General features: G+C 37.2%; 3 protein-coding genes and 1 long non-coding RNA gene across 4 annotated transcripts; 1 reads left to right on the top strand and 3 right to left on the bottom strand.

The window, feature by feature from the left end:
- Positions 1 to 3,405: 3,405 nt before the first annotated feature.
- LOC103434424 (NADH-ubiquinone oxidoreductase 20.9 kDa subunit) lies at positions 3,406 to 4,149 on the bottom strand. Its single transcript, XM_008372768.4, has 2 exons — positions 3,831 to 4,149; positions 3,406 to 3,743 (listed from the first exon to the last, which is right to left on the bottom strand). Exons 1-2 carry the CDS (start codon positions 3,982 to 3,984, stop codon positions 3,595 to 3,597), a joined length of 303 nt encoding a protein of 100 aa, XP_008370990.1. The 5' UTR covers positions 3,985 to 4,149; the 3' UTR covers positions 3,406 to 3,594.
- A 732-nt stretch (positions 4,150 to 4,881) lies between these two features.
- LOC103434423 (protein NAR1) lies at positions 4,882 to 8,888 on the top strand. Its single transcript, XM_008372767.4, has 11 exons — positions 4,882 to 5,213; positions 5,351 to 5,421; positions 5,809 to 5,962; positions 6,137 to 6,323; positions 6,535 to 6,661; positions 7,238 to 7,412; positions 7,524 to 7,573; positions 7,646 to 7,814; positions 8,011 to 8,137; positions 8,264 to 8,355; positions 8,451 to 8,888. The coding sequence occupies exons 1-11, from the start codon at positions 5,091 to 5,093 to the stop codon at positions 8,601 to 8,603; spliced, it is 1,428 nt and encodes a 475-aa protein (XP_008370989.1). The 5' UTR covers positions 4,882 to 5,090; the 3' UTR covers positions 8,604 to 8,888.
- A 353-nt stretch (positions 8,889 to 9,241) lies between these two features.
- Positions 9,242 to 9,694, bottom strand: LOC103434562 (uncharacterized). Its single transcript, XM_008372922.1, has one exon. The coding sequence runs from the start codon at positions 9,692 to 9,694 to the stop codon at positions 9,242 to 9,244; it is 453 nt and encodes a 150-aa protein (XP_008371144.1).
- A 3,414-nt stretch (positions 9,695 to 13,108) lies between these two features.
- On the bottom strand, positions 13,109 to 15,911 carry LOC139195999 (uncharacterized). Its single transcript, XR_011581092.1, has 2 exons — positions 15,272 to 15,911; positions 13,109 to 13,564 (listed from the first exon to the last, which is right to left on the bottom strand). It is a non-coding gene; the product is annotated as an uncharacterized lncRNA (long non-coding RNA).
- Between the last annotated feature and the right edge of the window lie 1,011 nt (positions 15,912 to 16,922).

The raw sequence follows: 16,922 nt of genomic DNA on the forward strand, positions 1-16,922 counted from the left end.
AATGGCCCGGATCTCCGAATCCCTAAAATTTGGTGGAAGAGATCCCCGAAGATCTCTTCCCGACCAGTTCAACTTAACTATATGCATGTTTGAGAGATTAATTATTTGATTGATTAATATTTATTATGATTAAGAAAGAAAATGAAAAGAAAAAAAAAACTCGTTGGCATTGGCTTATTGGGAAGAAAAAACAAGGTATGTCAAAGTCATAGATTGAGATCCTTCCGAATTTTTGCGTTAACAATGCGCCTAGAGATTAATTATGTATTATGATTAAGAAAGAAAATGAAAAGAAACTCTTTGGTATTGGCTTATTGGGAAGAAAAAAAAAGGTATGTCTAAGTTATGGATTGAGATATTTCCGAATTTTTGTGTTAATAGTGCGCCTTATACAAATTCAAAAATTTGAAAAGCCCGTACTCTCTCTCTTGAACTGTTCGAATCTCTTGGTCTACGAATTTCAGACACAGAGATTAAGAGTCAATCAAAATCCCAAAATTATAGTGAACATGAGAATCAAAGTACAAACATAAAAAATAAAAATAAAATAAAAAAAAGTCGAGAAGAATAAAAAAGTGTGCGCATCACGATCAACATTCAACAAGGAGTGATTATGTCTAGTAGATTAAGAATTTGTCCAATCTCAAAGTGGTCGTGACTCGTGAGGCACTCAAGTAACCTTCGGAAAAGGGAATTGGGTCCTCGTCTGAAGCAACATGCAAATATGTCATCTAATTTAAAGGCAGGAGATTACCCTTTTGTAATTTGCAATCTTGTAGGTTAGTCGGTGGAGCATATATTTACTTTGCGCAAAAGGACGATACAGGAATTAAGCAAAGCAAGGCCGAAAGCCTTTTAAAAGGACCAACCCCGCCCTGCCTTGCCTGGTGCGGGGTACTGCTGGGAGGTGGGATGAGATCAGCATTATCTTAAATCACAATTTATAATAATAATTAAGAAAATAAGACAGTGACATATCAAATAAAATAATGATTAATCAAATTAACTAAGTGGCAATTATAAACTCTTAATTTACATGATTATTCAATTCAACATGCAGCCATATGCTTTGAATTTGATGCCTTGAACGTGAAGGTTGAATCCTTCAAGGTTGGATTGGATGGATGGATGGATAAGTGCCGCCCACCGGATCCGAGGTGGGTCCAGACTCCCGCAGCGTTTCAAAACACAATTGAATTGAGATTTGAAATATCAAATTTTCTTGGGGAAGTCTCAAAACATCACAATTCCGTAATTTAATTTAAGATCGAGTCAAGGGAGAATAGCGCGAAAATAAATCAAATTGCTAATTTTTCATTTGGCGGATTGCGTAAGGAGTTTGAACAATGATTCATCTCTAATTCTTAATTCGAATCATCAGCGGAGAAGACTGTCGACTTGACTCCTCCCGCTGGTGGTGAGAGTGGCGGAAAAAGGAAAATAAAAACTGGATATGGAGGCGGAGGAGCCATCGAGTGACTGACCTTACGTTGCAGGTGATGATAATGATTTGTTAAATGATGATGGAGGAGGAGGAGGAGGAGGAGGAGGAGGAGGAGGCGGAGCCCTAGGGTTACCATTGGTGGTGGGACGGCGGGTGAGAGCTCTGTTCACCACACTGCCACTCGTGTCCCTACTGAAAACTTCGGCTGTTACACTCAAAAACGTTAATTCTTTGAGGTTTGAACTCAAGGTTGCCAGAAAACCCAAAATCACTGCTTCTTCAGGTGACCAACTTGATGAATCTGAACCCCAAGGAGCTGCTACATACCCAACTGAATGCAACAAAGGTGCCTTAAAAACCTACCTATAATTGTGAGTGAGGTGCTTAAAAAAAAAGAACCCATGAAAAAAAGCTGTGAGGGTTTTAGGTGTTTGGTAAACTGAAAAAAAAAAGCTTATTTTGGAAGCTGCTGTGAGAATAAGCTAAAATCAAAGGAAAAAGCTGAAGCTGCTATTTGTAGCTTTGGATAACTGGTTTTTTTTCAAAGCACACAGAGCTATAGTGCTCCTTTAATGAAAAAACCCACTATCAGATTGCTTTTTTTTCCAAAAGCACTTTTACAAAAAAGTTTACCAAACACTCTGCTGATTTATTTCACAGCCGCTTATTCTCCCAGCACAACCACTTATTCTCACAGCAGCTTTTTTTCAAAGCACAGCAATACCAAACCAGCCCTAACTTGCAAGCCTTCTCTCTATTTTTCTTTCGTTTTGCATAAATTCGATGGTGTGTAAAAGTGTTTGTATTTTTGACTTTACAAAAAGCATAATCTCCACCATTGATATTAACTTCGTACAAAGTCAGCTAAACACACTTATTTTGTACACATTTTATCAACACAAATAATTACAGGTGACAAATCAAAGAAAAAAGACATATTGTGTGCTACAAGTTAACAATCGAATAGCAATATCTGCATTACAAACGACGGCCTAACTTGTTATCATTAATCTTCAACACTTCACATGACAGTGTGTTAACCAAACATCAGCCTCTCAAACTAAAAGATATCCCGAAACAAACTTTACATGAATATATAGAATAATCCACAAGCTCCAAAGAGTAGATTTTTCAAGAAAGGGTAAACTAGCGAATGTTATTGCATAAAACAACCCCAAATGAGCTGGTCATTTCCCCCTCCCCCTCTTCCCCCATAAAAGCTCACTGCATATGTTATGACACAGCTCATTATCTATCCAAATCAGAAAATCAGGCAGCAATCTTGTGGAGTCCTAACTTTACTCTATAACCCTTAGCAGTTTTGCAAAACCATCCTCACCCTGTTTTCTGCCTCCTCTCGAAGACTAGACATAGGCTCACAAGTTTCATAAACTAAAATCTATATCCATAAGTAAAATCACATAACTAGCACTGTCAGAGTTTGAATGATCTCCACTGAATATGATGTTTTCATTATTGGAAGTTATATCCTTCTGATATGCCAATCACAAAAGCATATCAAGAGACATACTTTCTTACTATACGACCGCTAATATATAAATGTTCAATTCTAGTTTGACAACCATCACCAATTCAAGGCTATCATGAACGAGCAAAAGACATAAATGATCATGCTCCCGAACTTGTATACTACATTGCTGACTAAATGCGAAGTAAAGGGAAGGGAAAGGGATGGGGGGGTTTAGAGTTCCAACCCCTAAAAGATCACCAGTGCATACAATGGTTCACAAGAAGTGCAAACCGGAGTATTTCTAATCAACAATCAAATAAAAGTAAGACAGTTCTGGAAACAACATGCTAAGCTTCACCCAATACAGTATAAGTTCCCATGCTTCTAAATCATAGAGCTAACATCTTGTTAATTGGAACGAATCACAAAGAAAATCAACTTGTTCAGAGCTAAAACTGCATCATAATCAACTACTTTGTATAGCATCAGATCAGCAAAAGCAGCATTTTATTCAGTTGTATGACATTTCAACACACACTTAAACGACAGCATTGACATCGAATCCAAAAACCGCAACTTTAGATTTCAGATCAAGTATCACATGAATGAATTCAGCACAAAAAGGACAATCTGATTATTAGAGAGAGACCCTAGAAATGTGGACACTGAATTTGCATTTTCATTTCTTGTAACGAGCTACCTCATCGTCGTTGGGGAAAAAGCCCATGAGGCGTCCCGCCGAGTTCTGATAAGCGTACATGAATCCGCCCATTACCCCAATCAGACCTCCGGTCACCATTGACGGCCCTCTAATCCCCGGCTTAATCCCTGTCAAATTCACATAAATTAGAATTCATCAATCAAGATTACTGCTTTAACTGAAGACAACGTGAAAATCGGAGGGGATGCGGATACCGGAGAGGTAGCCGACGGTGACGGATACGCCGGTGATGGTGGCGAAGCGGAAGTAGTCGAGGATGCTGAAGTTGCCGACGACGGTGGTGAATGGAGGGTTCCGATCTATGACCGGGTACTCGGGCTTCGTCGACGCTGTGATGTCTGTGTTCATCTTTGTTCTCTCCTTCCACTTCTACTTCGAAAACGACGCCGTGACACCTTTCAGGCTCTGGTTTTGTTGAGCTCAGCAGTTAAGCCTTCTCGTCTCGCCCACTGGACGCGGTCACGCAGACGACGACTCCATTTGGTATTGTGTGGGCGTGGGTCTGTCTTCTTCATTGCCTTTTGGGCCATCAAAAGTACTTTTATTCAAAATGGGCTTTTTTGAAAGCCCAAATTTAAATTGTGTAACATTTTGCGACACTTTCACGAAAAGAAAATGATGATAGTCAATATTTTACCCTTGATGAGTTGTCAATAACAAAAGTGATTTTACATTATAAGTTAGGCATAATTGTAAGACTTGTTTTTTAAAACTTGTGAATGTTTGAAATATAAATCTGTGTGTATGAATAAGCGGAAAAAAATTTGAGATTATTAAAATCTTTTAAAAAATTTAACGATGAAAATCCGAGTTCAGTTTGTGAAAATAATAGCGTTGTGGAGCGTCTCGTTCTGTTTGGCGAAGAACTTGTCGGGGGTAATCGAAAAGGTGTGTGGATGCTGGAGAAGAAAGGGTTGGCACATTTTTTGATAAATATTTTTTTTTTATTTAATATTTGTTATGTCACCATTTAACGATTAATTTAACAAATTATATAACTAACGTATGACATTAAAATAAAAAATAAATGTATGAGCTTAAAACGTTTTAAAGAAGTTGTATGAGTTTGCAATTGCATCCAGATTTAAGCGTTTAAACTGTAATTATGGTTTTAAAAAATAAGAGACATTTGATATTCTTTAGTTAGGTCAAATAAAATATAATATATAAAGTATTCTCTAATGAGCAGCCGTGGATTATCCTTCGATCACTGAGTTTTATTTATTTATTTATATATAAATAAAAAAATACATTTACGTTTTTAACATCAATTTTACAAGTTTCCCAGCTCATGACCGACCAAGCAAATCACCGCCTGTGAGCCTTCGACCCACACTTCTTCTTCCTGTTCTCTGCCATTTCCAAACCTCCGAAAAAACCCCAACTTTCAGAAACCTGATTAAATTCTTGGCTCATCGAATAAAGCCGCGGTCTCAATTTTCGGCTTCGGAGCGATGTCAGAGAAGTTCTCGGCGACGCTTCGAATCGGAGATCTCAACGATTTCATTGCACCGTCCCAGGGATGCATAGTCTCAGGCCTCAAAGCCTCCTCAACCAAGCCCTCTGCCAAGCCTGAGGTAAATTTCTCTTCTTTTTTACTTTTCCGGTAAATAAAGAAGTAAAAATTGCTCCTTTACTGATTGTTTTATCTGATTGCCTAATTGGAGCTGAATTAGTAATGTTTAAGCTTGTTGGTAAATTTCTCTTGGCAAAGGTTTCAACTTCTGGCAAGCAAGTGAAAACAGAACCGGTTAAAATTTCACTCAAAGATTGCTTAGCATGCAGGTAATTCATATTTCTTACTTCATACATATGCTTATTGGGTTTATTTATTGGTGATGCTATCAAGTTTAAGTTTTAATCTTTTATTTAAACTTCACTTATTGATTTGCATAGCTTAATTGCCATGTTACTTATTGTTGCTATTTCAAATTGGTGTGTCGACTTTTTACTATCATTATATTTGTGTAATGATATTTACCATTTCAAAATTTCCAGTCGAAAATTGTCAGGGTGCGTAGAATCTATATATTGCTATATTGTGCAAGGCTAGGTACTGTGAAGATAGAATAGCCGGCTTAAACTTTCCAAACTACCAGCTAGATCAACCGACTTAGAATTCCTTTTGCCGTGCAAAAAGGTATCATAACTATGGTTTTATGGACGTTGCAGTGGTTGCGTAACTTCAGCGGAGACAGTTATGTTGGAGAAGCAAAGTTTGGATGAGTTTCTTCTCAATATTGACAAAGGAAAAGCTGTCATTGTCTCCCTATCTCCCCAATCAAGAGCTTCACTTGCCGTTTATTTTGAAATTTCTCCGCTTCAGGTTAGCTATAGCATTTGAACTCGTTTCGTTTCACCCTACTTTTAATTGTTTGACTTCAGTTCAACTTTCTGTACAATCTCAATAACTGTTCACTATTACTATACGCAATAAGTTAGTCGAGCACACTTGTTGGCATTGGATTTTAACATCTGGAGTTTATTTCAAATTTGGCAGGTTTTTAGGAAACTCACAACATTTTTTAAGTCCTTGGGTGTAAAGGCTATATTTGACACAAGTACCAGTAGGGATTTAACTCTTGTTGAATCTTGTAACGAGTTCATCTCAAGGTACAAACAAAGCCAGTTATCTGATGATGAAGGGCATCAATCTTCCTTGCCTATGATTTCATCAGCATGCCCAGGTATATATATATCTTAGCCTATAATATTTCGGTATTAGCATCATTCTCTTTTCTGCTAACGCTCCCTCAATAAATTTAACTAATTTGCAGCAGGCTTTTTAATTGGTTAAAGATAATAGTTGAATAGCGCATTGACATTTTGGCCTTAAGTGTTAATGAAATTTGGCAAATTGTTTCTATGATGCACTATAAAATAGCTCTGTTATTGCAGGTTGGATATGCTATGCCGAAAAACAACTTGGATCCTATGTTCTGCCTTATATTTCATCAGTGAAGAGTCCCCAGCAAACAATTGGAGTTATTGTTAAAAATCATGTATGCCAAAAAATGGGTCTTAGGTATGTTTTCTGTCCTTTGTTTCCTTTTTTGGTCGATAAGTGTGATGTGAATCATTACTTCTGTACACTTGTGGCGATTAACTATTCATAACATTTTTAATAATTGATGCTCGATAATATGTATGTATAATTTGAGAAGTTTTGGCTTTGACATAGCTTGCTTTGTTGGACCATTCTATATCAGTGATGAAATTCTTTTGTGTAATTTGTTGTTATTCATGTCAAAATATTTTTGTTCCTCCCTCTTTCTTCTTTCTAAGTTTATTCTGTATCATTTGATAGCCTATCAGTCGGGAAGATGTAAATCCTCTTTTACTTGGAAGCTTATTTAGTACAGCTGAAATTGAGAAATTTCTACAAGATCCGAGCATATATTATCACCATTAAATGTTTATGACAACTAGATGTTCTTGGATCATAGGCAGACTTGTTAACAGGTTCAGTCCACCTCGTCTGATTTTTGTGCTGCCTTTGGCTTATTCAGTGTTGAAAATTTGAAGTAGATAATTTTCTATGGGTGAAATTGAATGATTATACTGAAGTATTTACATATCCCTGAATGATTTTATTCGACAGGCCAGCTGATGTTTACCATGTAACTGTGATGCCTTGTTATGATAAAAAGCTTGAGGCTTCACGTGATGACTTCGTTTTTGAAGTCGATCAATCCGAAAATAATGAGAATGAAGGTCTTAGGGTTCCAGAGGTAGATTCGGTGTTGACATCCGGGGAAGTTTTAGACCTGATACAGGTGAGAAATACTTATTACCATCTCCACTTTAGTGGTTACCACTCTGAGCTTTCCAAATAGTGCTGACTTATATTCACTATTTGTTTTCTTTCTTCCTTTTGGTGGTTGCAGTTGAAGGGAGTAGATTTCAAGGGCTTAGAAGAGTCTCCACTAGATAACATGTAAGAGCTGTAAAAGTTTCAATAAGGCTCCTTCCATCTGCTTTGATTATTCTAACAAACATGTTCTGCTAGGTTGACAAATTTTAATGAAGGGCATCTTTTTGGGGTCCATGGAAGCTCAGGGGGTTATGCGGAGACAATTTTCATTTATGCTGCTAAAGTGCTCTTTGGAAGAGAAATCAAGGGCCCTATTGATTTCAAAACAGTTAAAAATTCAGACTTCCAAGAAGTGACTTTGGAAGTGAGTCAAGTTCTTCTTATAGTTTTGAAGGATTGTAATGTAGCTTTTTTGTAATTGTAACTCAAGCTTTGTCACTTTGCATCCCTATAGGCTGTAGTACTTGTAGAGCATATAGTTGGAAAAATCTAGGGGCTAATTCCTTGTTTTAGCATTTTCTGTTCATTTTTATGTAGAGTATTGATGCCCTCTCATTTAGGTGGACGGGAAGACTCTGTTGAAATTTGCACTCTGTTATGGCTTCCGTAACCTGCAAAATGTTGTCAGGAAAATCAAAATTGGAAAATGCGATTATCATTTTCTAGAGATCATGGCATGCCCTTCAGGTATTTATTGGTGGTTGTAAATTTTTCTACTCATTAATTCTTCAAATAAATATGTGGTTTAACATGTTGAATTATCCATTATGGGGATTCGGGATTTTGGAAGTAATACTAACCTGAATTAAACAGGTTGCTTGAATGGTGGAGGACAGATTAAGCCACAGCCCGGACAATCCCCAAAGGAGTTGATTCAGTTATTACAAGCAGCTTATATGGAAAATGTAAGTGCTGAACTTATCGTTAGTTATATTTATCGTTGGCCTGGGAATAGTGATGTTGTTTTGGCTTTGAATGGTAATCCTTTAATTTTGTACAGGTCTTGGTTGCTGATCCTTTTGGAAATCCTTTGGTGCAAAACTTGTACGATGAGTGGCTTGAGCATCCTGGCTCAGAGAAAGCTAAGCGACTCTTTCACACAGAGTACCACCCTATCGTGAAAAGTCTAACTTCTCAGTTGCACAATTGGTAAATGCCACCTTCCAAACTCCAGTTTTCTCAACAACATGCGGACATCCCGTGACGGTCCATCTGAGTACCGAGGCTTGTCATCTTCTGGGAGTCGTCAAATTTTTGATATAGAGAACTAATATTTTGTTCAGAGTTTTTTCCAAACTGATTTGTATAGTAAAATGACCTTAATAGAAAAAGAATCAATTACACGCGGTTGTAAAAACCATATAGATCTTGCTTTCTATTGTATATTGTTTTTGGTACACAAATCTTGCATTCTATTGTGTATCCATTTTTGTTTCAATCGTGCTCGATTGGGAGAGTTTCTGCATAATTTTTTTCTTTTTGCACACACACCTCTCTTTTTGTACGCCCTGTTTATTTTCGTAGTTGTTTTGTTCAAAAGAGAAAATGGATGTACGGAAAGCACTTTCGTGAGTTTCTTCTGCCATTTTGAGATCATGTAATCAATTGTATGTACGAGCGTGTGATATACGTCAAACTCGAAGCTCAGAAAATATAATGTGATATACGACGCATGAATAAGAATACGCACTACGCATCGCAGAAGCGTAGTTAGTAGTATTCATAATATAGCAAGCTATCTAATAGTAATACTACATTGATACTGGAATACTGGAAGAAGTATAAGTTGGTTTACAGATGAAGAGAAGTATCTACATCAGAGTCAGAATTAGGATCCGAGTCTTCAAATGTGTTTGGACAAGTTTTTAACGAGGTGGTGTCTCTGAAAGTTGGCCATAAGTTGATCAAAAGCGGTGTCTCAGTCTTCCCATGAGGACAGTCCTCATGCTTGCTCTGCAACGTTGGCCACAGGGAAAGGGAAGCTCCGGATGCCGACGTTCCACAACCGTGGACAAGATGATCAAGGTGGAAAAACAACCTTGCCCTTGTCGGCTCGTTATGCATGGAGGGATTTCTATTCATCACCGTGAACTGCTTTGGTTCGGAGTCGGAGGATAGAGCTAGCATTCTCGAAATCTCTCTCTCCTCTCTCATTGCCTTCACTCTCTGCAGCTCTCTAAACCTTTCCTGCAGTAGAGCTATGGAGGAATGAACGACAGTCGTTTCGGGGTTTTCTCTATCCATTTTATCAGAAAAGAGATGCACTTAGCCTCAAAATTAGGGTTGTGGGAAGTTGCCTCTAAGCTTGCATGTGTGTGTATATATAGGATTTTGGGGATAGTGACATGCATGATGCATGCATGTTTTATAAGATTGTGTGCTCCAGTTAATTAATCTAGTAAGTGGATTTAGTTGCTGTATTTTTAAAGTAATTTCAGTAGGGAATGAGAATCGGCAGCCAAGCAGCAAAGTCCAAAAAGAAAAGGGTTGTGTGGCCAAATCTAAGGGAGTTTGTTTGTTTACTTTATCTAGTGTATGTGGGGGAAGAGGCAAAGGCATTGCTAAAGGAGAAAAGGGTTCGGAGAAAATTCCAAAGAGAATGTAACTTTAGAAACAAGCACATGGAAGGGAGTGTTTGGAGGAATAATAGGTTGGATGATACTCTGTCAACTAAAAGTCCTTTCGAGCTTTGAAGACGATGGAGCTTTTTATTAATGTTTTGGTGGCTCTTTGTTCTTTCTTTACATTATCAGTTCATTTTCATATATATTATTCCGTAATTAAAGATCATTTTTTCTTGTACATAAATCACAGTGTGTACATAAATTTTTATTTTGTTGGTTTTAATTGATTATGTCATATTATGTTAAACTGTAATTTGCAAGTACAGATGAATTATCACATTCATGTAAAGAGTCACATATTTTTTATGTATATTTTTCACGTATAATTTGTGTGTAGAGAAGAAAGAAAAAGAATGTGGGGGCGGTGTGGACAATAATATATGACAAAGACAAACAGACCAACATTCTTCTCTCGATGTATGTTTTGTCTTGGAGTATTTGGAATGGAATGGCATGCAGAAACGAAAGCTGCGGCTGCTCAAGGAGGTGGACTGGATATGGATTGGATGCTTCTTTTATGCAGCACAAAAGGTCCCCTAGCTATAGCACCCTCTATTATTTATTTTCAAATTTCGAAGCTCCAAACTCCAAGTCTCCAAAAGATTCCTAAGATGATGAAAAATAAACAATTATCTAGACAACGCGTGCAACTAAGTTTCTATACTCTATACTTATCCATTGCATTGTGTTTGGGTAAATGCGCATACAAATAAGGTGTTGCAAGCAAAATATGTGACTCGGATTAAACTATAGGTAAGCACCAATCCGAGGGAGGTTGTGCAACATTTGTAATGTTGACAATATAAGGAGCAAAACACTTTTTTTTGTGGGGGGGGGGGGGGGGGTAAAAAACAATATAAGGATCATAACTAAAAATGTAGATTTGAATCTGGTTTTGAGGGCCAAGTAAATTGCTGGTGTAAAAGTTAACTCGATACAAATTCCAGATAAAATAAGTATCATAATCGAAGATATGAATATATGTGGTTCACTCCTAATTATACCGCCCAAGGTATTGGGTCTTCGGCATTTTAGTTATCTCACAATGACAATTGCAAATTAATGAAACAAAAAGTTGAAATTTTTTTAAAGGGCATATTTCTTCCTGATGATAGGCTTTGATAGCTGGATGGAATGAGTTCACATACGCCGTCCATTGCCAAGTGCTGTATATATGATATTTATATGCATGCCAAGTTCACATATGTAGTCACGATGCTCCTGCTCATAAGGGATGGACACACTTCACTTCCATGAGTGATGTTTAATTGTGGATTATATTTCACCGAAATTGAACAAAATTTATGGTGCATGCATGCATGCATTGCTAACACACTTGGCATCAAGATAATCGATGAGTCGATATTATACTATATATTTTACTCAAATCTTAGTTATAGTTTATTAGTTATTTTGGTAGAATTTTGATACTTTGTTATATATTTTCAATGTAGGACATTCGACTTTCTCTAGAGAAAAAAGTAACCAAACGGATGAATTTTAGAGTCATTACAATTGGAGGATATTCGTAAGTCTTTCAAGATGATTGTATCAAAATTCCAGATTTTTCTACCAAGTCATTTGACCGTGCCAATGAAATAAAGGACGAGCGCGCAGCTTTTCCAGATTGACATTTTTGGACGTTTTGGGTATTTTGAAGGTTAAGATGACATATTTTGAGGAATATTCCTTCTGAGGATTTGTAAGGGACGTCTTCAGCTTTAAAAATAACATTTTGGGACCAAATTGGAGTTGATTTGTTTGGTCAAAAGACTAATTTTCTAAGAACTCCGAATTTTAGTTCAAATAAGAAACCTTTTATTTTATGTTTTATTATTTTATTATGTTTCCTAGTATTATTCTAAGACCTTTTCTATGAGGATTTTATTTTGTAGTAGTATAAATAAGGCTTTTTAGCCATTAGGGATAAGGGAGGAGAAGAACACATAATATTTTGGAGAACTTTGCTAGGCTTTGACGATTCAAGTTTATTTTCAAGGTGTTTTCTATCCATATTCTTAATAATATTTTGTTTATGATTGTTAGTAACTAGTTTCGTTTGCTAGGGCGAGGCCACGAGCCTTAGCAAGAATATGTAGCTTCTTTTCAATTTGCTTATGATATTATGCATGCAAGTTTTGAATTATTAATCATAGTGTTAAAACTATCTAATTATCTTGATGATTGGCCATTATTAGGATATTTAGAAAAGTAATTTAATGCAATTTTGGCGGAGGACCGTCCCTGGAATTGGCGTTGGCTTCTTGTGGTTAATTAATATGTGTAACTTCTTAGGATGACGACACGTCTTAAGGGTTATATGGTTTTTCAAAAAAATTTCACAAAACTTAATGAGTCTTACATGTTCATATTTGATCTGGACGCCACGAACGGGTTGCATGTTAGATATAGGAACCCTAGTGCTCAAATTTATTTGCAAAACTATTTTCTTTTGGTTTTCTTTACTCTCTCAATTTATTTAATTATTTTTGATTAAATTCGTTTTTAATATTCTAGGTCGTTAAATCACCTTTTTCTAAATTTTGTTTTCAAATAATGAATTAAGATTTGGTTTTAACATAAATTATTCATTTAATCACTGCGAAAAACGACATTGCTTGAGCTGTTATACTTGTACTCTTGCAAGTATTTTTAAGTGTTTTTATTTCTACTTTTACAAGTGGTAAAAATCCCTATAAATAAATAAATATTTCTGTTTATCCCAAATCGTCTACATGCATGATTACATCAGAACAAGTACGAGTTCGTTTACTACAGATGAAGGGAAGTATCCAAATCACTGACAGCAGAGTCACAATTGGAATCTTCGAATTGATTCGAACTACTAGTAAGTAGTACTGTCTAACGAATTAGGATTTTCTGCTGTGACCGAGGGCCATAAGTTGATCAACAGCGGAGTCTCATTAATTAATGCTCCTAGATATATGTAGTAGTCCTAACTCCTCAGGCTTGCTCTTCAGTGATGGCCACAAGATTGCTACTAGTTGAATATCAGAGTACGCAACGAATAAGATTAACAAAATAATAAGAATATTATTAAACAAACTAGAATACCGGAACGGCTACAAAACCTTAAAGGCTACATTGTGAATGACTTGATTCTCAAACTAAATTACAAGTTTTATTTATAGAGCAATAAACCTAATAAACCCTAATGCGTAAATGGCAAAAATACCCTACTACAAAATCAAATCAAATCAAATCTCTAATTAATTTCCTAAATAAACCTAATAAATTCCAACACTAATGATGACCGATGATCATCATGAGGAAGGGCAAGATGATGATGATCAGGGTGGTGGTGGTGGAAGAACAACCTTGCCCTTGCCGGCTCGTAATGCCTGGTGGCAGGATTGCTAGCGCCATCGATCATCATCAACTGCTTATTATGCTTTGGTTCAGCTAGCATTCTCAATCTCTCTCGCTCCTCCCTCATTGTCTTCACTCTCTGAAGCTCTCTAAACCTTTCCTGCAATACAGCAATGGGGGAGGAATGAATGGCGGCTTTGGCACATGGCTTTCCCTCTCCATTATTTTCACAGTCAAGAGGCTTCGTGTTCGTGTATGTATAGGACAGTGACAATATATATGTATGTATCAGATGTCTGCTTCATCAGTTATAAGTAGTTTTTATTAAGGATAATACTTGCAAGTATATATCCTTTAATTAATAAGTGAAGTTATGAGCGGGCTCGAGTCGTTCGATGAAATTGCAAGTGATTTGAAAAGAAATGAGAATCGGCAGAGGGTTGTGTGACCAAATCTAAGGGAGTTGGTTTGTTTGTGGCGGGTTTAGTTTAATTAGTGTATGTGGAGGGAGAGACAGAGAGGCATCTGCATTGCTAAAGAAGAAAAGTCCAAGTGAGGATGTTCAAACTAGCAAATGGAAGGGTGTGTTTGGACTTTGGATGAATAATTTGCTTTTCTTTTGTTCTTTTGTTCAACCTCCCCTCTGGTGAGCATGGCATAGAATCATGGATAGCCATTGGACCATTTTCTATGTCTCCACTCACTAAATTTTTGGGAAGAATGTGGGCGGTGTGAACAATAATGTATGACAAAGACAAATACACCAAGATATTTAACATCTCTCTCTCTCTCTCTCTCTCTCTCTCTCTCTCTCTCTCTTATATATATATCTCTGTGTGTGTGTGTGTCAAAATATATATGTTGTTTTATGTCAATGTCAAAATATATATGAGGATGTAATCAGTGGCAGCTCCTGGATTCTAATCTCGGGTGGTCCTAGTCAAGGGATGTTGGGCTCTAATTCGGAGGCAGGTTGGGGCACCTATGTGCCTAGACAGGGTCTAGGCAAAGACTTAGGTGGACTAGGTAGATTTAAGTAAACTTACTATATATCATATGAATAAGTACCTATTTACACTTACACAAAAATATACTTGTATTGAGAATTTGTGGTTTATTATTTTAATTAGGTTTATTGTTAAACATATAACATACAACAATATCAAAAAATTTGCTTTAGTATTTTAGTGAATTTGATGGTATGAGATGAAAGTACAAGCAACTACGAGTTTGTAGTACTTTACGAAAACTTTTCAGAGGTCGTATGAATTTATAGGTAATTCTTTAAAAGTAACGGTGTCATCTAAAAATAGGCAAAAGACTGTTTACTACCCTCAAGTTTCATGGTTTTCAACATTTAGTACATCAATTTTTTTTCATCCCAGAGTCATACCTAAAGTGTTAATTTTGGGACAGTCTCATACATCCGTTAGTCAAACTGTTAAGTCTTCTGTTAACTGATGATATGGCGCCCACGTGGACAATGACTAGACGCCACATGTCATTAAAAATATTAAAATATTAAAAAAAAAAAAAAAAACTAGAATCCCCTTCCTTCTTCCCTGCAACCCGCACCATCCCCCAGGTTTTTTTTTTTCCTCTCTCTGTTCTTCTTCTTCTTCTTCTTCCTTTCTTCCTCCCCCAACCCTCCCTTCCTTCTTCCCTGCAACCCGCACCCTCCCCCAGCCTTCCTTCACCACCAGTCTCCCCTAACCTTCCCCCACCTTCCTTCTTCCCTCTGTAATTTCTTCCCCATCCCTTTCTCTCTTTGAAAAAATAAAAATTGAAAAGCAAAAACACAAACCCTACTGACTCAAATTGGAAATGAATACACAATTGGGGGGAAGTGAAGGGAGGGGGAGCATACCTCGGCACGTGTGAGAATGAAAGCAAGGTAGTTATTGAGAGTTCAGGGCTTCCTCCGAATGCGAAATCTGCTGCTCCAGCAGCCCTGAGCTCTCATCTCCTCCCAAATATGCACAGCCCCATCAACATCTCCGGCATTCGAAAGCCAATGCATCAGAGAAGTGTAAGTAATGTCATCAATCTTGATCCCCTTTTCCTGCATTTGCTTGAAAACATGGGTCATTGACGAAACCCTCCCGGCTTCTCCGAAAATGTCCAACATTGTCGTGTAGGTGAACTGGTCGTGTTTAAACCCTTTAAACCCAGCAACCCAGTTGAAAAAAAAGCCACGATTTTTCCATCGGAGGGTGGGTTTTGAGCACCTGGCTCACAGTGTAAGAGTCCCATCTTATTGGAAGGTTCTACAATTGTTCTTTGGCGGAATCCCATGTCGAATATTTGAGGATTTTGTATATGTTTGTGATTGTTTCTCGCATGGAAGTCTTCGGGTCTAAAGGTTGTTGCTTTGAAGTGGATTTGGGATGGTTTTTTGTGTTCTTTCTGGGAATTCGATTGTTGGGTTTGTGGGGTTTGAGGAAATGGATGGATTTAGGGAGGGTGCAGGTTGCAGGAAAGAATGAAGGGAGGGTTGGGGGAGGATGAAAGGAAGAAGAAGAAGAGAGAGAGAGAGGAAGAAAAAAAAAGCTGGGGAAGGGTGCGGGTTGTAGGGAAGAAGAAGGGGATTCAGGGTTTTTTTTTTTTTTTTTTAATATTTTTTAATATTTTTAATGACACGTGACGCCCAGTCATTGTCCATGTGGGCGCCATGTCATCAGTTAACAGAAGACTTAACAGTTTGACTAACGGATGTATGAGATTGTCCCAAAATTTACACTTTAGGTATGACTCTGGGATGAAAAAAACTTGATATACCAAATGTTGAAAACCACGAAACATGAGAGTAGTAAACAGTCTTTTGCCCTATAAAAATATTGGTTGAGTAATATATCATCCGTTTGCTAATTAAATGCTAGGGTTTCACAACCTGATTGGACAACAATTAAAAAACAAAATGAGAGTTGGTCAAGTGGGAAATGGAGAGAAAAAGTCTTTCTTCTTTGTTGTAACTAAGGTCCAAGAACAACAAAGTTGCGGTGCTCTTTTCTCTTCCATCACATGCCCGCACCATTGGGTGGTCCTCAGAAGTTCTCATAGGCGCTTCTTTGGACGTCGGGATGGTACCGGAACCCCCCGGATTCAAGAGTGAATCCGCCCTTGGATGTATATATGTTTTGTTTTGGAGTCATTGGAATGGAATGGCATGCAGAAAAGAGAAAGCTGCGGACACGAGGAAGTAGTGGATTATTGGATGCTTCTTTATATTATGCAGCAGCACACAAGGAGAAAGTGATCATTAATTTTCATATTTCCTACTAGCATGAATGAGTGGCGAGATATTTAGTGATTATTCGGATTCTTGACTTACTATTTATGAATTTTAGAATTACTTTGATTAGAATTTGATTGAACGAAGAAAAATCATGAATCGTAATAGTCTTCAAGGGCCAAGTGTGTCTCTCAAATGAGCCCAAGAGTTTTTTTTGTCTAATAACCCAAGGGTATTGGACTAACATATACTTTCAATAATTTATAAATTCTAAATTAATAAGTTA

This window comes from Malus domestica, chromosome 05 (assembly GCF_042453785.1).
Source record: "Malus domestica chromosome 05, GDT2T_hap1".
Lineage (NCBI taxonomy): Eukaryota > Viridiplantae > Streptophyta > Magnoliopsida > Rosales > Rosaceae > Malus > Malus domestica.